We start from the raw sequence: 23,948 nt of genomic DNA, 5'->3' as shown, positions 1-23,948 counted from the left end.
GTCGGTGGACGGCTCAAACAGCCCATCACCGGCTTAACGTGCACTTGGGCAGGAAAAATTTAAGATTCAATTCTAAAGTTCCAAACCTTATATAGCCCATTTCTATGTGAGGAGAGGTTTGGTTGTCGACCCAAGCACGAAACCGCTATTTTCTATCCATCCCAGTACCGCCACTCCGTACTCCATATATCATATCAAGACAAGTATCAACAGAAGCTTCAGTTTGCCGCTTCATTTGAACGGTACAAGCCTTCCTCCGTACGCTTTTTCAAACAAAATGAGTTTGGATTCGTCTCGTTCTGCGAACTCTTCCAGCGGTCATAGATCCAAGAGAAGCTTCAATAATTCGACCTCTTCTAATCCTTCCAATTACAGCAACGGTAACAATAAGAAGAAGGCGAAGCCCAGCCAGGAAACCCTAGGAGCGGCCTCCTGGGGCGCCAATTCTCGCTCGCCCTCTCGCTCCTCCTTCCGTAAAGCCCCGTTCTCCGATTTCGGCAGGTGCTCTTTTATATTTCTCTCTCTCTCTCTCTCTCAAAACTAATTAGATTTTTTTCGATCAAATTTACAATTATTTGATTTTAACATGCGTCTACATACATGTCACATATATGTATGCATTTCATCGCCTTTATTATTATCTTTTGTACTTTTTTGTTACTTATTTGGATTTTCTTATATTCAACTCAACTAAGCGTTAATTAGGGTCAGCTTCTCAGCTATATGGATCCTCTTATGCTAATCGGCAATTTAGGACCGTGTCCTCGTTTATCACTTTGGCAATCATGTCCTGTTTTCACTTTAACAACTGTGTCCTCTCTTCGTGTTCCTTCATGTATCGTAACACGTTGTGGTTTAGATTGCAATCTTTGACCGTTTTATTGACATTCGAATGTAGTTATATGATGGAGAAGAATAGGAAACTTCATGACCAGTTTGATGCCGAGGCTTCAACTTCTTCACGTAGTTGTTCGGGTTCTGGGAAGCCTATATTCCATGGAATTTCCATCTTTGTTGATGGTTTCACAATTCCTTCCAGCCAGGTTCAATCGCTTTCTAATTATTTTCTGTTGAGGTCTGCTTGGTTTCTGGGAGATATAAACTAGAGTAGTAAAAATGAAAATATTGAAGACCTAGACACAGAGACTTTATATTTAAATTCTTTTAGTTCATAGTCTGAGTCAATGGTACGTACCGTTCATGAAGGAAAAATGACTATATGAATTGTTTGACACTAAACTAATTAGTTTTAGATTTTTATTTTGATGGGTGGGCTGTTCATTCGATCTTCCATGTGGAGATACCATCTGTGATCCAAGGATTTTGGTATTTAGAGGCAGATGGTGGAAACTGTTTAATTTTGGATTATTGTTTCTTGTTTCCCTCAATGTTACTGGTTTGAACGCAAGGTTGTTATTATAACTGGCTTTTGTCTTATTTACTTATAGTAAGCTATTTCAGGATTTGCGGGGCTACATGCTGAAGCATGGTGGAAGATTTGAGAATTATTTTTCAAGACGCCGGGTCACCCATATCATCTGCAGTAATCTTCCTGATACTAAACTTAAGAATTTGAGGTTTACCTCAGTTTTCTTTTTTCAAACTCCTACAATTTAAATATTTTAGAAAAGCAACTGAATATGATTTGTGCTCTTTGTAACTCCAATACAGGTCCTTCAGTGGTGGGCTCCCCGTGGTGAAACCCTTGTGGATTTTGGATTCTGTTGTTGCAAACAAACTTTTGAGTTGTAAGTTTATGCATTTTGTTGGTTTGGACTTCTTTTAATGCATAACATAGGTATCGACTTAAAGTGTTAAACTTAATGCAATGGAAGAAGGAAGTTTTGTCCCCTCAATATGGTTAGACTACTAAATTTTCAATTCCTTTCTATGTCCTATTTTATTTCGTTCACAATCAATTTATTCTGCTCTCTCTAGGGGTTCCTTACCAACTTGACCAGGTTGCAAATAATCAACCAAGGTTGTCAGCGTTCTTTGCCCTGAAAAGCAGCTCGGTCTCCAAGGATGTTAAACCTGAAGGTCCTTCCTTTAAAGGTGGCACATCAACAGATGCATACTTTTCTGATTTGGGTGAATCCAGTGAGCACAGCAGGCAAATTAGTAGAGAAACTGATAATCTTGTGAATAGGAACTCTAATGCATCATTAGTCACGGAGCCAACTAGCAGTTGTGGCAGGCCTTTTGAAGTGACTATGGAAAAACCAAATAATATTGATGAAGACAACGAGAGAAGTGTTAGAAACGAACTGCAGTCAAGTCCTTACCAATCCTCTGCATTGGCTACCAGCAACTTTGTAGAAAATCATGATATGACAGGTTCACCAGGTTCAACAGTCAGTGGGCTTTCTAATCACCGTCATTCAACTATTGAGGATCCCAATTTTGTGGAGAATTATTTCAAGGTCCTGAATTGCTTTCCAATTGCCTATTAGAGATGTGGCTGTTAATTCAATAAATGCGTTTCTATAATTTTATTTCCTTGATTTGTTGAAATTACCAAACAGAGCATTTGGTTGGGTCGAGTTATTTATGGATTTCGTAAACAAATTCCATTGCAAACTTTTGGTTATATATTGAGCAAGTTTAGCATTCTGCAGAACTCAAGGCTGCACTTCATAGGAACCTGGAGAAATCGATACCGGAAGCGTTTTTCTAGCTTATCTAATGGGTTTAAGTGCAGAAGTTCCAATATTGAAGCCTCTGCTCAAAAGACTGCCATTGTGCATGTTGACATGGTAATCTCCATGCCCTTGGTAGTTGAAGTTGTAACTGTACCTTTTGCATATTTATTATTTTCCTTTTAACAAAGTATATTTCGTTTTTTTTTAATTCACTTATTTTATTCTGGGATGATGTGATATTGGATCCTATAAGAATGGATGAAATTTTTTCTTCTACCGTGTATTTGTAGTTGTGCCATGATGCTGATTTATCGTTCCAGGACTGTTTCTTTGTCTCCGTGGTCATCAGGGACCATCCTGAATTGAAGGATAAACCTGTAGCAGTATGCCATTCAGATAACCCAAAAGGAACTGCTGAAATTTCTTCTGCAAACTACCCTGCTCGAGATTATGGTTGGTTTGTGCTAATTTCTTTTATCTCAATTTTCCTTGACAGTCTCTCAGAGGGGTTTTTTTCTTCTTATTGTTATTCTTATAGGAATTAGGGCTGGAATGTTTGTCAGAGATGCTAAGGCTTGTTGTCCCCACTTGGTCATTTTCCCATACAACTTTGAAGCTTACGAGGAGGTTAGGAGTAAGCTATACGTTGGAGCATCTATTTTTCCTGTTCAAATGAATTGCTCACTGATGAAGAAAGTTACCTGTCTAATTTCATCTTCTCTTGTGTATCTTTTGATTTTTGTATCCTCCTTTCTTTTGTTTTGTTTTGAATAGCTGTTGAGTGGGGTTATTGGAAGTGTATAATCTGTTGGACAATTTGCAGGTAGCCGATCAGTTCTACAATATATTGCATAAGCACTGCAACAAAGTGCAGGTTTGCTTGTGGAAATGCGTTCATTCAGTGCACATCAGTTCTGACTTGCCACCCTGTTAATACATCAACTGCTGTTCAATGTAGGCTGTAAGCTGTGATGAAGCATTTTTAGACTTCACAGACTCGGTGGAGGATCCCCAAATTCTAGCTTCAAGAATAAGAAAAGAGGTAATCGAGACTACCCGATGCACTGCTAGTGCTGGGATTGCAGGGAATATGCTTATGGCTCGTCTTGCCACAAGAACTGCAAAACCAGATGGTCAATTTTTCATTCCTCCTGAAAGGGTACGTCGTAGGAAATTTTTATGTATATATATGTGTTAGCATCATATTTAATTCCTTTGTTTTTTTTGGGTTCAACACCTTTTTTCTTTTCTCCCTCATTATTTATGTCCACAGTGAGTCTTGTGAATTATCTCATTTTTTGGCAGCCGTTTTAACTTTAATTGAGCAGCTCTGCTTGTCTGTTCAAGAACTACTTCAAACTTAGTTTTTTTTTTTTTAAGTAATAGGTATTTGTTGAGTTATTTATGTACTTGAGATTTAAACTATTTTTTTTTTTTTTTATAAGTCGAGATTTAAGCTAATAACATGTAGAGGTTGATACGGGGCATGGAGGCAAAGTTTGAATATTTGGTTTCTTTCTCACTTTTGCTCTCTTTAAAGACAAAGGATCCCTGATTAAGTTTGTGACCTTTGGATGCCCTATCTTCATAAACTTTATCTCATCTTATATCTATATCTATTATCGTCTGTGAATTTCAGGTGGATGATCATTTGAGTCAACTTCCAATCAAGGCACTTCCAGGAATTGGGCATGTTCTAGAGGAGAAGTTGAAGAAGCAAAATGTTTGGACTTGTGGACAACTGCGTATGATATCCAAGGTCTTTTCTCCAGCTCGATTGATTATTGAGCTCTACTTGTTCTGTCTTGAGCTAGGATGCCCTCATTCAAAACTAATCATTCTGAAGATTTTAATGCATAAAAGTTGCTGCATAATTTTCATATGATAAATTTTATCCGTTTTGAGTAAACAATGCTGGTTATCAGGTTTAATTCTCTTGACATTCTTTTCAATTCAGGAAGGCATTTAAAAAGCTTAAAGTTTGAATTGGCATTGGATTCTTAAGGTTTCTACTAATCCTGGGAGAAGCCTACCTCCCGATAGCACAAATTAAGTCCTTAGAGAACTAAGAAGATTTGATATTTTATTATATTTCTTCAGTGGGGTTTATAGGGTGCTTTAAATGTGTCATGTCAGCACTTAGGCAGAACTGAAGCTGACAATTTATTGTTGTTTTCACTACACTCAAGAACTTCACGAATTACTTATCTTTCTAGAAGTCTTTGGGTCATTGGGTGAATCAATTTTTCTTCCTTGGCTATCATAAGAGCGAATAATTTCTATAAGCCATCTGTTAGATATTATATTCTAATCAGCTATCTTTCTAGAATACACCCCCGCCAGACATTAATCTCCGAGGTTTATTTATATTCTCTACAATTTTTATTATCTTATGCAGTGAATAACTATTTTATATCTATTATTTGCATATGTTTATTTATATTACTACTCACCTTTTTGGCATCTCCAGGAGTCTCTTCAAAAGGACTTTGGAATGAAAACTGGGGAGATGCTATGGGATTATAGCAGAGGAGTAGATGATCGGTTAGTTGGGGTGATTCAGGTTTGGCAAAGAACATGATTTTGATCAACCACATAGCTTTCAGTTTAAATGGATATTTTTTCTTTTCAGTTTATGCTTTGAGATAGCCAAATAATTTTTCAAATCTATGAAATGGCTATCATGTTAGTTCTCTGCATTTTTTCAAATGAAGGTCTGCTTTTATCAATATTTTTCTATTATTTAGGTGGAGTGCTTGGGTGTAAAATGCAGTTGGTTAAAGTATCATATTGGAGACTAAGATACGATCTGTCTGAACTTTTTAGTTATAGATTGCAGAGGCTTATAAAATTATATATCACCTATCTTCATCTAATGCTTCAGCAAAAAACCTCACGGACCCTTTTATAGTTTAAACACCTTGTGACGGTGGACTTCACTTGTGCTAAATTTAAGAGGTACCACTACCATATAAGCAAACTGACTTGAATTTAGCTTTCTTGTCCAGATCAACCTTATTTCTTCTGTGTTATTTCATTTACCTTCATTGTGGCCTTGCTTATCAGAAAATGTGTTCTGCAGGTAAGCAAGTCTATTGGTGCCGAAGTGAATTGGGGTGTGAGGTTTAAGGATGTGAAAGATGTTCGTATTCTGATGCACTGTCAAGCTAATTTCGTATTTTTGTTTACAATAGGCTTGAATAGTTAGTGAATTGACATATTAGTTTTTTCAGAGTCAAAACTTACTCTCAAATCTTTGCAAAGAGGTTTCATTACGCTTACAAGGATGTGGAGTGCAAGGGCGGACTTTTACCCTTAAGGTACCATGCTATTGTATTTTCCTAAAACTTATCAGTCAAAATGATTAATTGCTTTGAGTGGCTTATGAGTGGGTTCAGGCTGAATGGTTCTTTTGTTATGTCTTGCTTTTAATTCCATAAGAGTTTAGTTTGCCTTGGATATATTTTGAAGTAATGCGAAATTCTTGGCATGCAATGATCTTAGATAAAAAAGAGAAGAAAAGGTGCTGAGGAGCCTATGAAGTATATGGGCTGTGGAGACTGTGAAAACCTGAGCCACTCCACTACGGTAGATAGTATATTTCTATTTGTGTATCCACGTGTGGATATATTGCTATGCTTGTACCGTCAAATGATTGTCTTTGGGGATGTGTCTAAAGATCATTGATGTTTCAACAGGTTCCAGTTGCTACTGATGATGTGGAAGTGCTTCAAAGGATATCAAAGCAGCTTTTTGGGTACTTCCACTTGGGTAAGTTAGCTTTCCTTTGTGCTCTTTATATAGAACTTACTTTTTCGATTAAACAAAAACTCTCTCTCTCTCTCTCTCTCCCTCCCTCCCCATCCCCCTCTCCCCCCTCATTTGCCTCTGCATTTCACAAGGTGACTAATCTTTTTCCAAAATAAAGTTTTTGCCTTCTTTTCTTTCCTTTTTTCCCATATGAAAAGAAGTTCTTCGCATTGAAAACTCTTAATACATGAATCATGGAGGTCAAGTGCTTTTCATTAATTTTCCTTGCATTTGTTGCATTGGAGAGAACATAATATGTCTGCTAAGGATAAAAATCCTTATTTTATTTATTTCAATATGTGAAGGTTTTGGGAAAATTGGGATTAGCATTTGATTTTTGTGGACAAAATTACAAAAAAATTCCTTGAAGAACCTGTATAGGTTGGGCTGGGGGTTGGAAACAGATCTTGACTGGTATTATTGACTGCTACATGGCATGAGAGTTCATGTCTTCTAATCATTACAACCAGTTACCTCCTCTCAGCATCTTCTTGATGATAGTTAAATTGTATTCTAAGGTTTTGTCTTAGCGGATGCTTGGGGAATGAGATGAGATGAAAAATATGTGAATAGTAGTGAAATGGTTTAAGTTAAGATGTTTTATGGAGCTTTGGGAAAGGAGAGAGAAAAAGTTGAATAAAAATATTATAAAGTTAAAATATTGTTAGAATATAATTTTTTTAATATAATTTTTGTTTAGGGATTTGAAAAAATTGAATTGTTTTTTGTGTTTTGTTCGGAAATTTGGGAAAGCTGTAATGATTAGGTAATGATCAGATGAAAAAATTGAATGTTTGAAATTGAAAAGTGTTTGTGTTTGAGTGATATTTGGGAAGGAAATTATGAGAAATTATGAGAGTAGATGAGACAAGATGAGACGGGATGTGTTTCCCAAACAACCCCTTAGTTTTATTATTGCATCTCTTCCTTGATAGTAGTAACATGAGTTTTACAGTTAGTTTTACTATTGGATAGGGTTTCCATTAAACAAGCTTTGTTCTTTTGAACATCTTCATGATTACCTTTTCGTTGCTTTTACATAGATGTCAAGGAGATTCGTGGTATTGGCTTGCAAGTTTCCAGGCTTGAAAGTGCAGGTAGTTTGAAGCAAGGTATGTGTTGTACCTTTTTACTGTAGTCCCTATACAGTTATTCTTATCACATTAGCCATTAATGTTGTAAGTTGCGCATGTTGCAAGAGTAAATGAGGTCTACATCCTCTTCCTAGGAAAGCTGCATTATTTTATTATCTGATTGTGAAACTGGTTGTTACTTCGTTGTTTAAAGGGTTGGAGAGAAATTCTTTGAAGTCATGGCTTACCTCTGCCGCAGCAAGTACAGAAGAGGCATGCAATAACAGTTGCACTGAATTAGTGAGATCTGATACAGGTAACTGGAAGTTATCATTCTAACCCTTGTATACTTGACAAACAGCCTGTAATTTATTACCATTTATATCACTGTTCCCATTGGTTTCGGTGTTCTCTTGCTAACCAGTTTTTGGAACACCAAGAGGCCGAATTATTAGATTGTGTTTTGCTTCCTATAGCGCACACAAACAGAAAGTTGATCTTTTTTTTTTCAATCCTCTAAAAGTTTAGCAATCCAGTTATACTAAATATCTGTGGTTAAATATAGTACTGGATCATTTTTTAACAATTGGAGTATTATGTTCATTGAGGTCTAACCCTTGTATACTTGACAAACAACCGGTAATTTATTACCATTTATATCACTGTTCCCATTGTTTCAGTGTTCTCTTGCTAACCAGTTTCTGGAACACCAAGAGGCCGAATTGTTATGATTGTGTTTTGGTTCCTACAGCGCACATAAACAGAAAGTTGATCTCTTTTTTTCAATTCTCTAAAAGTTTAGCAATCCAGTTATACTAAATATCTGTGGTTAAATATGGTACTGGATCATTTTTTAACAATTGGAGTATTATGTTCATTGAGGTTTCATATTGCTTTTCTAGTTGTGGAACATTTTTAATATCTAGTATTGGTTCTAAAGTATGGGCCTTATATTATTTTTAGTAATTTTGTTTTTACTTATAAAAAAAAAAGTATTTCTGTTTTCACCCTTGGGCTACCTTATGTGACTGGTCCAATTGGATTATATTCATCTGAAAAATTTTCATTGTTCTTGGTTTAAATCAGTTGGGAAAATTTGAAGCAGGTTAGAAGATATTAGGCATGACACATCTTCATTGATGTTGTTTTTCATCCCGAAGAGAGTATTTACAATACTCAATATAACAAACTTGTTGCTTGATAATTGCTGCCCACATCTCACCACAAGCAACTGATTTAAAGCCCTTGTCCTCTCCAAACAAAGTTCTTATCCAACAAACGAAGGCAGCATGTTGGGCTTAACTAGACAGCTGGAAATTGTTTCCTTATCATAATTGTTTTTAATATCCCTCTCTTTTTTTTTCTTTCTTTTTTTTTTTTTTTTTTTTTTTTTTTTTTTTTTTTTTTTTTTTTTTGAATATGAAAAAAAAACAATTGCACAGCATCTTGTAATTGTGTCATTTTACAGATTGTGAAGGACAAGGCAATGAAATTTTGGGAAAGATATGTGCTAGTTCAGTTTGGCCTTCAATTGAAATGGACAATAATACATCCAATGGTGAAGCTTTTTTGAACCAGGTGTCAGAGCCGCCACCATTATGTCATCTTGATAAGGAAGTTTTAGAGAGCCTTCCTCCTGAGATATTTTCAGAATTGAATGATATATATAGCGGGAAGTTAGTTGATTTAATCACTAAAAGTAATGGCAAAAGTGAAAATATTAGCAGTTCTTTGAGCAATTCGCATGTACAAGTAGAAGGTGAGAATTCCTTTTTGTTTTTTAATACTTGAATGTCAGCTAGCCAGTGCTCTGCTAACTGTGAGTTACTAAAAGGACATTCTGAATTTGTTTAGGGGCAATGAAGAAGGGACATATGGTTCTCTGTTCTGATCCTTATCTTCAACATGAAATACCAGTAGAAAATAGGGTAACATTTTTATGTTTTTCTTATTGAATTTATGTAGGTATGCTTCGCTTTTATTTTTAATGGATACCTTTTACAACAATTTGCTCTTTTCTAATTCTATATATTTCCTGTGAAGGGCAATTTTCAAAGTTACGTGACGGAACTCAGTTATTGACACACTTATGTGATCCTCCTATTAATTTATTCTTAATTTTAATATAACTTTCTTCAATTGTTAATCCATCTTCTACACGATCATACAGTTTTTATATGGAGATTTTTCCTAGCTTCAAATTCCCATAATAAATTGTTTGCATCTTGTCTGTTGGGAGAAACTCCAAGGTTCTTATCTTGTAAAGTTTCAACGTAATTTCATCTGTCCATCCATTCTAATTTTAAGCTGAAAGATAGGATACAAGGGCATGCTGATAAGAATATCCAGTAATGGGACATGATTTTCTCTTGGTAAATGGTGCAAGGCTCTGGGTTGTGAAATTTTAAATGTAATGTTTGTAGCTCCCAAGCCATCTCAACCCTTTGCAATGCAATGCTAAAAGGGCCAAAGATGTTGCTTGTGTCACTTATTGGGTTGAGTTTTGAATTATGAATATGGTCTATCTGAGTCGTTCCATATGTAAGAGGGACAGTGCTGCTCAGTATTACCATTGCAGTTGTTTAAAATGAATTTAGATTCAGGTTTGCTTTATTTACATCCATATGATATTATAATTTTTAGCTTATATAGTGGTTCACATTGTTACTTTTTGCTGGGCAAAGCAGCATATAGCTATGGAAGATCAGGCAGTCCTTGTTTCTGGGGCAGAATCGAAAAATGTGGTTCTTCCTGCTTCAGGGATTCAAAAAATTGATTTGATGCCTTTGTCTCTTAGCCAAGTGGATGCAACAGTCTTGCAACAGTTGCCTGAAGAAGTGAAAGTGGACATACTTCAGCTTCTTCCTGCACACAGGAGGCAAGACTTTTCTTCAAATGCTCTTTCTGGACCTTCTAAAGAAACCCCTCTGGAATCGTTAGGTACCAAGACAGCTGAGTACCACTCTGTATCAAAGGGTTGTGTCTCAGAGAACAATCTTTGGGCTGGAACTCCTCTCCAGTGGGTTGTTAAGTTCAAAGTCAGCAATTGCTTGATATTAAACGTTCTTGCAGAGATGTATTATGAGTTGGGTTCTACTGGTACTTTATCTGCAATTCTGCAACGTGCGATTTCTCTACCTAAACACCAACTAGATGCAAATCGAGATAGTTGGGATGAAGCTACTTACAACTTGTGTGACCTTCTGAAGCAGTATATTAAACGAAAGATAGAATTTGATATTGAAGAGATCTATATTTGTTTTTGTCTTCTTAGAAGGTTTGTATTGAGGATTTCTAAATCTCTTTCTCTTCGTCATGCATATTCTTTACTTCTACATAAAGAACAGTCTTTTTTTTTATCACATGATTCATCAGATATTCCTTAAATGATGTCATTGGCACAAAAGTGGATGCTGTTCCTATTCTCTTTTCATTTGCTTCATATAACCTCTTTGGGTTGGGGGGGTTGGCTTCCTCTTCACATGGGAATTCTTAAGTTCTTGGTAGCAAAAATAAGGTTGTGGTTGAGGCTTCTGTAACATGGTGTCTTGTGTGGGCTATTTATGAAACACAGTTTTTAGTTTCATAGTGCGTTATGATCCTTCTGGCTTACTGGATTAGCGGCATTTTGCTTACTGCCTCTTTGGATGTTGGCACTTAACTATCCATTAATCCAAGTGTCCAGTACAACTTGTGTGAAGCTACTTACAACTTGTGTGACCTTCTGAAGCAGTATATTAAACGAAAGATAGAATTTGATATTGAAGAGATCTATATTTGTTTTTGTCTTCTTAGAAGGTTTGTATTGAGGATTTCTAAATCTCTTTCTCTTCGTCATGCATATTCTTTACTTCTACATAAAGAACAGTCTTTTTTTTTATCACATGATTCATCAGATATTCCTTAAATGATGTCATTGGCACAAAAGTGGATGCTGTTCCTATTCTCTTTTCATTTGCTTCATATAACCTCTTTGGGTTGGGGGGGTTGGCTTCCTCTTCACATGGGAATTCTTAAGTTCTTGGGTAGCAAAAATAAGGTTGTGGTTGAGGCTTCTGTAACATGGTGTCTTGTGTGGGCTATTTATGAAACACAGTTTTTAGTTTCATAGTGCGTTATGATCCTTCTGGCTTACTGGATTAGCGGCATTTTGCTTACTGCCTCTTTGGATGTTGGCACTTAACTATCCATTAATCCAAGTGTCCAGTACAACTTGTGTGAAGCTACTTACAACTTGTGTGACCTTCTGAAGCAGTATATTAAACGAAAGATAGAATTTGATATTGAAGAGATCTATATTTGTTTTTGTCTTCTTAGAAGGTTTGTATTGAGGATTTCTAAATCTCTTTCTCTTCGTCATGCATATTCTTTACTTCTACATAAAGAACAGTCTTTTTTTTTATCACATGATTCATCAGATATTCCTTAAATGATGTCATTGGCACAAAAGTGGATGCTGTTCCTATTCTCTTTTCATTTGCTTCATATAACCTCTTTGGGTTGGGGGGGTTGGCTTCCTCTTCACATGGGAATTCTTAAGTTCTTGGGTAGCAAAAATAAGGTTGTGGTTGAGGCTTCTGTAACATGGTGTCTTGTGTGGGCTATTTATGAAACACAGTTTTTAGTTTCATAGTGCGTTATGATCCTTCTGGCTTACTGGATTAGCGGCATTTTGCTTACTGCCTCTTTGGATGTTGGCACTTAACTATCCATTAATCCAAGTGTCCAGTACAACTTGTGTGAAGCTACTTACAACTTGTGTGACCTTCTGAAGCAGTATATTAAACGAAAGATAGAATTTGATATTGAAGAGATCTATATTTGTTTTTGTCTTCTTAGAAGGTTTGTATTGAGGATTTCTAAATCTCTTTCTCTTCGTCATGCATATTCTTTACTTCTACATAAAGAACAGTCTTTTTTTTTATCACATGATTCATCAGATATTCCTTAAATGATGTCATTGGCACAAAAGTGGATGCTGTTCCTATTCTCTTTTCATTTGCTTCATATAACCTCTTTGGGTTGGGGGGGTTGGCTTCCTCTTCACATGGGAATTCTTAAGTTCTTGGGTAGCAAAAATAAGGTTGTGGTTGAGGCTTCTGTAACATGGTGTCTTGTGTGGGCTATTTATGAAACACAGTTTTTAGTTTCATAGTGCGTTATGATCCTTCTGGCTTACTGGATTAGCGGCATTTTGCTTACTGCCTCTTTGGATGTTGGCACTTAACTATCCATTAATCCAAGTGTCCAGTACAACTTGTGTGAAGCTACTTACAACTTGTGTGACCTTCTGAAGCAGTATATTAAACGAAAGATAGAATTTGATATTGAAGAGATCTATATTTGTTTTTGTCTTCTTAGAAGGTTTGTATTGAGGATTTCTAAATCTCTTTCTCTTCGTCATGCATATTCTTTACTTCTACATAAAGAACAGTCTTTTTTTTTATCACATGATTCATCAGATATTCCTTAAATGATGTCATTGGCACAAAAGTGGATGCTGTTCCTATTCTCTTTTCATTTGCTTCATATAACCTCTTTGGGTTGGGGGGGTTGGCTTCCTCTTCACATGGGAATTCTTAAGTTCTTGGGTAGCAAAAATAAGGTTGTGGTTGAGGCTTCTGTAACATGGTGTCTTGTGTGGGCTATTTATGAAACACAGTTTTTAGTTTCATAGTGCGTTATGATCCTTCTGGCTTACTGGATTAGCGGCATTTTGCTTACTGCCTCTTTGGATGTTGGCACTTAACTATCCATTAATCCAAGTGTCCAGTACAACTTGTGTGAAGCTACTTACAACTTGTGTGACCTTCTGAAGCAGTATATTAAACGAAAGATAGAATTTGATATTGAAGAGATCTATATTTGTTTTTGTCTTCTTAGAAGGTTTGTATTGAGGATTTCTAAATCTCTTTCTCTTCGTCATGCATATTCTTTACTTCTACATAAAGAACAGTCTTTTTTTTTATCACATGATTCATCAGATATTCCTTAAATGATGTCATTGGCACAAAAGTGGATGCTGTTCCTATTCTCTTTTCATTTGCTTCATATAACCTCTTTGGGTTGGGGGGGTTGGCTTCCTCTTCACATGGGAATTCTTAAGTTCTTGGGTAGCAAAAATAAGGTTGTGGTTGAGGCTTCTGTAACATGGTGTCTTGTGTGGGCTATTTATGAAACACAGTTTTTAGTTTCATAGTGCGTTATGATCCTTCTGGCTTACTGGATTAGCGGCATTTTGCTTACTGCCTCTTTGGATGTTGGCACTTAACTATCCATTAATCCAAGTGTCCAGTACAACTTGTGTGAAGCTACTTACAACTTGTGTGACCTTCTGAAGCAGTATATTAAACGAAAGATAGAATTTGATATTGAAGAGATCTATATTTGTTTTTGTCTTCTTAGAAGGTTTGTATTGAGGATTTCTAAATCTCTTTCTCTTCGTCATGCATATTCTTTACTTCTACATAAAGAACAGTCTTTTTTTTTATCACATGATTCATCAGATATTCCTTAAATGATGTCATTGGCACAAAAGTGGATGCTGTTCCTATTCTCTTTTCATTTGCTTCATATAACCTCTTTGGGTTGGGGGGGTTGGCTTCCTCTTCACATGGGAATTCTTAAGTTCTTGGGTAGCAAAAATAAGGTTGTGGTTGAGGCTTCTGTAACATGGTGTCTTGTGTGGGCTATTTATGAAACACAGTTTTTAGTTTCATAGTGCGTTATGATCCTTCTGGCTTACTGGATTAGCGGCATTTTGCTTACTGCCTCTTTGGATGTTGGCACTTCACTATCCATTAATCCAAGTGTCCGGTACAATAAATAAACAAATAAACTCCTGTGTGGTTCAAAATATTCCAAATTAATTAAAAGTATTAAAAGTATTCCAGATGCACGTGCCTAAAATTCTATAAAAAAAAAAAAATATTCATTTAAATGGTTTGTCAGGGCTATATACAATAAAGTTTTAGCTTTAGCATGGGTGTTTGATTTTATATTGTTTAACATATGTTAAATCTATGATTGTACTATATTTGAAATTTTAGTGCCCTTTTGAAATCTGAGAATCTCATTGCTAGTGTCTGTCGTGCGCATCTTGGGTACTTTGATGATGCCACTTGTCCTTTTTAACCAAGTTTAAATTTTTTTTACTATTCTTATTTCTCTGCCATCTATCTATGTGGTAATGGTATAATATATGATGCTGTTTCGTGTTCTTTGCTGTATGCTATATTGCTGATCGATTGTTTCTGAACTTTTTCCTAAGTAGCTTGTTTTGCTCTTCTATACCTATATTGATTGAAACTCAAATAGTGCATCAGGTTTGCAATGAAATCAGAAGTTTTCCTACAAGTATACACCAATGTGTTTCCTTACCTTCAGGTTAGTACATTGACTTTCCTGTTTATTGCTCTGGCTTTATCTAAAATGTGCTACATCTACTTTCTGTTTTTTATTTTTTTTATTTTAATTATTTTTAATTTTTAATTTTAAACTTAAATTAAAGAAAAAAAGATAAAATAAATTTCATCCTTTTGCTTGTTCTCAGCAGTTAGTCTTTTATTGATCTGTGGAGTGTAGAAATTTCATTGACTACTACTGTCAACTACAGAGTAGTAAAACGTAGTTTAAGCCTGCATCTTTTCGTCGCAAAATGCTAATTAATTGATGATACTTTATATAATAGTTTGGGCTTATACCTAATGCCTTTGGTTTGCAAGAATGATTTTATTTCCAAACAATGATGAATGGAATGAGTCTTTAACTTGCACTGTTGTCTTCCTATCCTAACTGAGGGGAAATTGATATGTAAAAGTATAGAATTATGTACACATAACATGCATTTGTGCCTTGAGCTGCTAGGATTATGGCCTTTTATGTACTTCCAAATTGCGTTTCCTAATACTACATTTCTAACCTGTGGGCTTTGTCTTATAAATTAAATAATAAATAGAAAAGAAAGACGTCAGTTTTTTTTTCAGATTCTGAGAATAGTAAGGATTGTGTGGGGTTCAACATGTTTTATGTTGTGGTTATCAAATGTGTGTTCCAAAATATAGGTTATTTGATCATCAGCGTTCTGTGGTCAACTTGAGTTGGGACAGGTTTTGTAATTCTTAAATTGATCTTGCATTTACTTTGAACTTTTGCATTTGGCTTCTTGAATCACCTTAGAGGTGCTTTTTGCTGTATGCCTGAAAATTTTACTTCTCTTATCTTATGACCTGCAAACGACTTATGTGCTATAATCAACTCTTGTTGGAATACAAATAGACAACAAATTCTGACTATAGAATAGCTTTCTTCCTATTAGATGAACATAGAACTTCTTCTCAGTTGTGGACTGGTGGTGAGGGTTATACTAATATTGGAACCTGCTCTGGGTTCTTTGGAACATATGTTAACGCGTAACCTCCTAGCCATTGCTAAATATGCATCTTTGTAGTCTCTACGAAAGTAGTTTAGTTTTAGTTTTAAATTTGTAGCATAATTTCTCCATATTATCTACTTTTACTCTCTCCCCTCACGCAGCGTTAATTTTTAGTATTCACTTGCCCATTCTTTATTTTCTCAATTGTATTAGGAGATGAAATTTTAAGGTCCTGATTTTTCCCTTGTGGCACTCAACCTTCTAGGCATCAGTTGGAGAAAACTATGGAGGAAACTTGCAAATGTCATTGAAGACTTAGTACTGCTTATGATGTGACATTTTTTCTCAATTCATGTCATTCCACTTTCCAAGGGATGGGCTGTGCGATTCATGTGCAATAAATACCTTAAAACCTGTGCAAAATGTGGGGATGGTAAGATTTTCCGGTGCTGGTTTTAATTCATACCCTAATTGAGTTGTGAAATTATATATGTACATGTTTTATGCTTAAAAAAAACTTTCCTTGATGAATCGTGGTAAGGTCTAGTTGGTCCGAATTTACTCCATTTCTGAATCCCTTTCTCTGTGGGATTGTGTTCCAGTTGTTGAGACTAAACAATCTTCTCCCCAAAAAAAAAAAAAAAAGGAATAGAATAGACATGAAATTATGATCTTTGCCATTTTTTGGTCAAAGCTATTTTTCATTTTTGTGCTATGGGGAAAACCACTGAGTTCATGTTCGTGTATGTTATCTTGAACATCAGATTGTTTTCAATTTTAGGTTTGGGATGCAAATGATCGGGCTTTAGTCCATTTGATCAGCCAAAGTTGGATGACGGAAGCCATATATTGGAGGCCTATACGTTTAATAATATTGCTTGCGTGCCCATGAGCTGAACCAGAGAGAGTTCAAGCTCAAGCCCATTTATGAGAGAAGCTTTTTAGGCTCGAGTTTCAGCTTGATAACTCTACACCAATCCCAATCTGGTTGCGACAGGTTTACAGTTGAACTCCGGTAAGTGCATTGACTTTATTGAATTTTCCAATAAAGATGGCGTCGATAACGAAATATTCTAATTCAGCTTAAGTTTCAGAACCAGAGATGGGCGCCCATACTTAAAACTCCCATGAGAAGGGACTTTCCTGACAAGGTTCTCATTTCCAAATCCTTGAAGCATTGACATGATTCGTCATTAATATTGTGAGTATTTGAGCAAATGCATATTCTATTCTTAACTACTGGAAATGGCGGACCGAATGATCATCTTCCTTTGTTTGTTCGTTCTGGTTGCAATCAATTGACATATAAGTTGGTTTTTGGCTCCTAGTCCTAATTTTATTCCTATAAATACAGCATCTTTTGAGAACAAAGGTCGGTGTTCCCTTTGTTCTATTAATCGTCATATTATAAAGCCCGTGTATTTGACGTGTATAGAGTAATATGATCATAGTTGTGAAAAACTTCTTCCCGCATGTATTGATTTGACTTGCGAGAGTAATGGTGCACATAAAACATAAATGTGGTAAAACATTTTTTGACAAAGGAACTCGATTTGTCCCTCAAATTTAAACATAATAAATTGTGGTAGGATCGGGTTGAAGCCGCAGCAGGCGTTGAAGTGTTGAAACTTGAAACATTGCTTGATAAAACGTGGACGGCAGGGTGAGCGAAAAAGAACCGGTTTCAAGATGCTGAAACAGAATGTTTGAAATCTGAAACCTTAGTTTAGTCGATCAGCCGAATTTGGCTCAACCCCAACGACTTCAAAATTAGGCACCCAGAAAATGACAGAAGGGTACCCCTTAGGACTAACTCGCATCACAGCTCCCTGGGGAATGGGGATACGTGTTATTGACTCCTGTGCTAACCCGCACGCATGACTTGACCGTTGTAAATTCCTCCCGCTTCAGATTTCTTTGTTTGTTCCACGTGAAGGACTTCTATATATATTTTTCCCTCCTTAAGATTAATGAATATCTTTTCCAATTTTTGGCTTAAAGACGATAACGTTTTCCAGCCTTTTCAACCTACGTTAGGGGAACTATAGCTTGATATCATTGCTTTATGTTTCAGCTAAATAGCAATAGTTTAACTGTGAGGGATTGAGTAAATGTCGGCCGTACGTTGGTAAGATTACTATTGCACGATAGACACAAACTTAGATAGGAAACGGGGGCGAAACTTGAAGGGCATGCGCATGTTGGCCATTACTGGTCCGCGGTCAAAAGATTATATGACGCAAAAAGGGACGCAGAGTAGAAAAGCATAGATCCATACAGCCGAGCATATTGAATACACGGTTTGAACCTCACACATGTTACATTGGATAAGAATTCATTAATAAAGTCCCCTTCAAAAAAATTTTGGACAAATTCATCGCAACAATAGAGACTATCCATGCACCGAGATTGCTTTGGATTTAAACTATGGGTAATAATACTCTTACATCTCCTTTATTACTGCTTTACTATGCAGTTATTTTTTTCTCTTTTTACTATTTGAATCGGAATTAAAAATCTCATAACATGAATTTCTTGTATAATCTAGAAGAAAATAGATTCAATTAATCAACGTAATCATATAATTTAATTAAAAATAAATTTAATTTTATAAAAACTCAATCATGTAATTTAATTGTTTATAAAATTTTAATTAAATTATATGATTATGTTAGTTGATTGAATTTATTTTCTTCTAGATTATGCAAGAATGTTAGTTCTTCAACTTTTTAATCCAGATTCAAAGAGTAAAAGGAAAAAAAAACAGGTAATAAAACAATATGAAAGGAAATGTAAGGGTATTATCATTATCCTTAATTAACTATATATTGATAAAAAAAATACTTTGGATTTAAATTATTCACATGGTTAAGAAGAAACCATTCATAATTTTTCGTCGTAATGTTCTCATCTACATGCATCTTATACATGTTTGGGCTTTTTTATCATAAGCAGAAAGCATGTCTCTCTCTCTCTCTCTCTCTCTCTCTGCAAGAAAGCAGCTTTCGTAGCCTAACGAGATCCCACCAGCAGTACGAGTGTACTTTTGCCCGACAAATTGACTTATTAATTTATTCGGTTCCTTTTCTCTTTCTCTCTCTGTGCGCGCGCATATGTATCTGTTGTTCCGAGCACCAGAACCTAGCATTTAAGCTGAAAGCTGTGAGAAAACACCCTAGTTGCCCCGCCAACCAGCACACACGATAGCTAAAGTCAAACAAAAAGAACGTACGTCCCCTTCCTTAACTGCCACACCCTCTCCATTAGTCATGGGAAGGGCAACACGCTATATATGCCATACTGATCTAGTTCCTTTCTATCCCTACCATTCCAAAGCTTTCCCAGATCACATATAATTAGACTCTCCTTTCACTCCCGACTTCCCATTCCAAAACCTGTAAGTCTTCGAGATTCATCCTTACCAAAAACGATGAAGGGGCATTCTCTTGCATTTGCTTTAAATATCCTTTTCACGATCTCCTTCATCCTCTTGCTCTCTTATTCCATGCATGTTGAGGGCTCGAGACCTCTCAAAGCTCAATCTTTTTCTTAGCCAACGAAAAGTTTTACTGTAAGACAAGCTTATTCTGGACCCAGCCGTCGGGGAAGCGGTCATTGATGCTCAGAACCAGAGTATAATGTATAAGCATACATGCATTCGACAACGTTTTTTTCATCAACTCGAAGGAACTAGGCAAAAGTTCAACAATTTTACAGGATAAGCTTTATTCAACGCAGTTATAACTTATAAGTGTGGCGTCGACCGACTTCGTCTGAATCAACATATAATATAACCACTTGATCGGAAAAAAAAAAAAAAAAAAGAAGTCAAACATATAATATAACCGCAAACTTGCAGTTGCTGATCCGTAAAAGGAAGAGAGCAAGTTTTATAGGGATATAAGGAATTTATGTCAAAGAGGTAAGTTGGAATGTATACATGAGTCCTCTTTCGGTTTTTATATTTTGTAGTTTTCCATTCTATTTTGTCGAAATCTCATCATTCAATATTTATGGTTTCGGATTTGACATGTCACTGAAACAGTGTAACTTTAGTACTTTTGTACGTTTTGCTCAAATTTTGAGAGAAAATGATTTGAAATAATTTAATAATTTACACAATTATATTTTAAATAAGATGTATTTTTATAAAATATCTTATAAAAATAATATTATATTATTATGCAATATATTGTTTAATATATCATGTGTATCTCATTACTCAATTTTGAGCTGGTTTGTTCTCATTTTTGGTAATCTTAATAGTTGCATGATATGATTTTAGAAACACTTACAACAACGGCCTGTCGATCGAGCAATATTCATGGGAAATTGCACATATATGGGAGATTGGGAGTACTAGTTTACCTGTAGGTTACCCTAATTATGATTTTAGTGTTCGCTCCAAATACCAGTACTCGGCATGCATTGATTTGGGATCTCAAAGCCAAGGTAAATATAATTCAGGTTCATTTAAAGAGACAACCTCAAAAAAGGAAAGTTGAGGAAACTGCATGCTGCATCTCAAAATTAAAGAATTACACCCTTTGACAAATTGTCTTATTTCAATCGTCAAACATACGCTCCTTTCTTCCCGCGCCAACTCGGCCCACAATCAGTATCCAAAGTCGAAAAAGCAAACCTTTCTTTATTAAGCTCCTTTAATAAGCCCACACCCTTAGCCTTTTTCCAGACATCGTGTATATTGGGTTGTACTTGATGAAGGGGGACCATTGAGTTGGGCTTGTGGATTCCTCAATCATTAGTATGGGCCAAACTCAGTGGCGATGGGAAGGGGAAGAAAAGCCCATATGGCAAATAATTCATCAAGGGCCTAGAACCTTGTTCATATGTAAAATATATATGAATCGATCCACCATTTGACACAATTAGATATTCCAAGTAATTTTGGAACGATTACTGGAAATTACGGGATGCATTACCAATGTATCTAACCAATTATAATTACTTCCAAGTTTCAATCCCAACTTATGAGTGAAACTAAAACTACTTGGTAATATGGTCTTTGAGATTTAACAAAATCTATTGCGTGGATTACTCTAATTGGAGCTCTAACAAATCTTGATCCATGGGTATAATAATTTAGCATTACTCATTTTACTAATTTCTGTACTTGGAACAGTCCCATTGGCGTGAATTATGGGTTAGCTAAAGACGTACTGCATATATATATCTTAAAATTAGTCTCACCCTAATCTCTTTCTACTTCCGTACACACATTAAATCATAACCAGCTATAAAGACGTACTACTTATCACAGGATAAGTAGTGTGGATTTTTCATTTGTCCTGTGACAGACTCTGATACTATAAAAAAATTCATGAGCCTAACTCATCTCATAAAACCAATTCAACAAAAGAGGATTGTTCATTCTTTTTAAATATGTCTAAGATTTTATCCACAAATAATATGTGATTATTCCTCAATATTCTTTAGAGGGACGTGATAATATTAGAATAGATTTGAGACGGGTTAATTACTATTCTCGACATTGAAGTAAAAGTAATATTGTCCCGTAAATTATCACATATATATAGATACCAGCAAATTAAAACCAAATCGTGTCGTCCTGGTTAAAATTTACCGGACAATATATATTACTTGCATTTAATTCTAGAAGCTGCAAACAACAATTCGACACTACTGCAAGTTCTAATTGGTGATCATCAGCTAATTATAAACGGAGCCGGTCAACTTGAACGATCATGGCTTGAGTAAGATCGAAGAGTTCCAAAAACCAGGGCACGAATATATATATACTGCAGTACTGACTATTTAAGAGCCTAATTCTTATAATATTCTACGTGTTCATATTGAATATAAAACAATAGCTAGCCATCGAGATGTGAAGATTTCAACAACTGAATCGCAGGGCCGGCTCTCCCATAAGGCGAGTTAGGCGGTTGTCTAAGGTCAAGAAGGTCTTAGAAAATATTAAAAAATATAATTAATTAAAAAAAACTTAAAAAAAAATAAATTATCTAAACTAAACAAAGAGACGTTAATATTGAAAATTGAGAAAATCAATTCACAACTCCACGGTTAAAAAAAAAAAAAAAAAAAGACGCTAACAATTGTAAAAAAAATGTAAATTTTTATTTAATTACATATATTCTGGGACTTCCCTTAGGAAAGCCAAAAGTTACAATAATAATTGTAAATTCAATGGTTCCAATCTATCTCTAAAAAAAAAAAAAAAATTTCTATCAGAACATCTCAAAAACTCTTATTTTATCCTTGAAATCGACAAACTTTATTTCATCGCTTTTGTACTCCAGTTTTCATTCTCTAATCTCTCTCTTGCATCCATCTTGCTCATATTTGACACTGGCAGCCTCTCCATTAATGTCTCTAATCACACCGGCAGACGTTGAGCAGCTCTGTTGTGCTTTGGTGATGAAGGTAAAATAAGTAAAGTTGATTAATCTGATCTGCAGTTTGTATATACAGTAAAGTTTTTGTTTAATATATATATATATATAGAGTAAAGTTTTGTGGCAATAAAAGAGCCACGTGAATGACTTGTTTTTGGAACATCCTTGGTTGTTTTTTGTCTTCAACTTCAAGACTTCAATTGACCATAGCTCTCACAATTCACATGGCGCATGGGCCACCTAATCCTAGACTAATTTTCGAACTTTGTTTATTTCTCTTTTAGTTCTTCTAGTGTATAATTTATTTCTTGATTTTGGATACTAACATTTAAGATATTTTATTTTATTATGCAGATTAACAATTTTATATAAATGTGAAGGTCATTTGTTATATAAAAGTGAATCTCATTTACTAAATCAGGTTCTATTGTTTTATGTTAATATTTATTTTGTTTTAGAATATTCATTAGCATAGTAAGATTTTATATAGTGGATATTGTTCTTTTTTATTAGAAAATATGTCTAATAGAAAATATGCATCTGGATATGAGAAACTTAGAAAAAAAAAAGAATAGAAAAATTGATTGAATCCCAAAAATGCTTGATTATATTAGAGCACTAGTAGTAGGTTCAACAAACTTTGGCCAAAATTTGACTAAGAAATTTACTTTTACAAATTTAGTTAGCCACTTTTTAACAACATTAAACAACAAGCTCAATAAATCTTTCACTATTATGTTAAAATATTAATTTTAAACTTTTTATTTATTTTAATTCTAATTGTAATATAAATATTTATTCGTTATTAAAAAACTATACATTAATATTCATTATTCTAATTCATATTATTACACTTTTTATTTCACTTTTTAGTCGAAAGTTTGGATATTGGCATATTGGTGGGAAGGTTGGGGCCAAGGTTGACATGTATTATTTCACTTTTTATTTCACTGTGGCGAAGTGAGGAAAGAAGCAGACAGCAGTTTTTTATTTCATTTTTTCTTTCATGTGCTAATTTTGAAAAACTTCTTTGTGCAAAAGTAACAATAATCTATGTTGTCAATAAAATTATGTAAGCGATGCATGTATTTGAAAAAGAATCAAGTTTTTTTAGAACAATAGTAGTGGACTCAACAAAGTTAAATTTTGATCAAGAAATAATCAAGATCAACAATGTTAGAGGAAAGATTAAATGGACTAACCATATTATCAATTAAAAATAAGATATTAGAAGAACTTAAATATAAAAATTTAATTAATAATTTTACATCTCAAAAAACAAGAAGAATAATTTTTAAATAAAAATATATTTAGATATAAGCTACTTAATTTGATACAAGAAAAAGGATCCCGTATTAACTTATCGCCTTATGCCTCAAAGTCCATTGAGCCGGCCCTGCTGAATCGTATAGTCTGGCCATGGAGAAAATTTCCACATTGACTAGACTATAGGTAGAAGAATTTATAGTCATGAAGTTCATGACGTACACGGCATATCATGACCAATTTACCAGTATTAATATATAATTGTAATCCACAAACTTTGTGCCAAAAAAAAAAAAAAAAAATCTGGACAGTTCATTAATAGGAGAAATTAAAATCCCATACAAAACTTTTATACAGAAAAAATTAAAGATATGCACGATCCCTACTT

General features: G+C 34.9%; 1 protein-coding gene and 1 long non-coding RNA gene across 7 annotated transcripts; one reads left to right on the top strand and one right to left on the bottom strand.

Moving 5' to 3' along the window:
• The first annotated feature begins 127 nt into the window (after positions 1–127).
• On the top strand, positions 128–17,360 carry LOC121255777 (DNA repair protein REV1). 6 transcript variants are annotated; one of them, XM_041156281.1, is made up of 26 exons: positions 128–501; positions 899–1,043; positions 1,462–1,577; positions 1,672–1,748; positions 1,939–2,055; positions 2,338–2,423; positions 2,619–2,756; positions 2,933–3,095; positions 3,181–3,269; positions 3,466–3,516; positions 3,601–3,801; positions 4,282–4,401; positions 5,113–5,205; positions 5,725–5,784; positions 5,876–5,962; positions 6,147–6,230; positions 6,341–6,413; positions 7,496–7,564; positions 7,740–7,841; positions 8,994–9,284; positions 9,380–9,453; positions 10,213–10,802; positions 14,851–14,911; positions 16,165–16,332; positions 16,681–16,914; positions 16,994–17,360. In XM_041156281.1, exons 1-24 carry the CDS (start codon positions 278–280, stop codon positions 16,216–16,218), a joined length of 3,165 nt encoding a protein of 1,054 aa, XP_041012215.1. In that variant the 5' UTR covers positions 128–277; the 3' UTR covers positions 16,219–16,332; positions 16,681–16,914; positions 16,994–17,360. The 6 variants fall into 6 exon arrangements, with proteins under 6 accessions (XP_041012215.1, XP_041012211.1, XP_041012214.1 ...); XM_041156277.1 differs by having other exon boundaries at positions 1,939–2,423; XM_041156279.1 differs by having other exon boundaries at positions 129–501; positions 1,939–2,423; positions 2,963–3,095.
• Positions 15,017–15,292, bottom strand: LOC121255778. Its single transcript, XR_005938853.1, has 2 exons — positions 15,152–15,292; positions 15,017–15,121 (listed from the first exon to the last, which is right to left on the bottom strand). It is a non-coding gene; the product is annotated as an uncharacterized LOC121255778 (long non-coding RNA).
• Positions 17,361–23,948: the final 6,588 nt, after the last annotated feature.

This window comes from Juglans microcarpa x Juglans regia, chromosome 3D (assembly GCF_004785595.1).
Source record: "Juglans microcarpa x Juglans regia isolate MS1-56 chromosome 3D, Jm3101_v1.0, whole genome shotgun sequence".
NCBI classification, from domain to species: Eukaryota; Viridiplantae; Streptophyta; class Magnoliopsida; order Fagales; family Juglandaceae; genus Juglans; species Juglans microcarpa x Juglans regia.
Note: the sequence above shows the minus strand (reverse complement) of the source record. Positions and strands in the feature narration are given on the sequence as shown.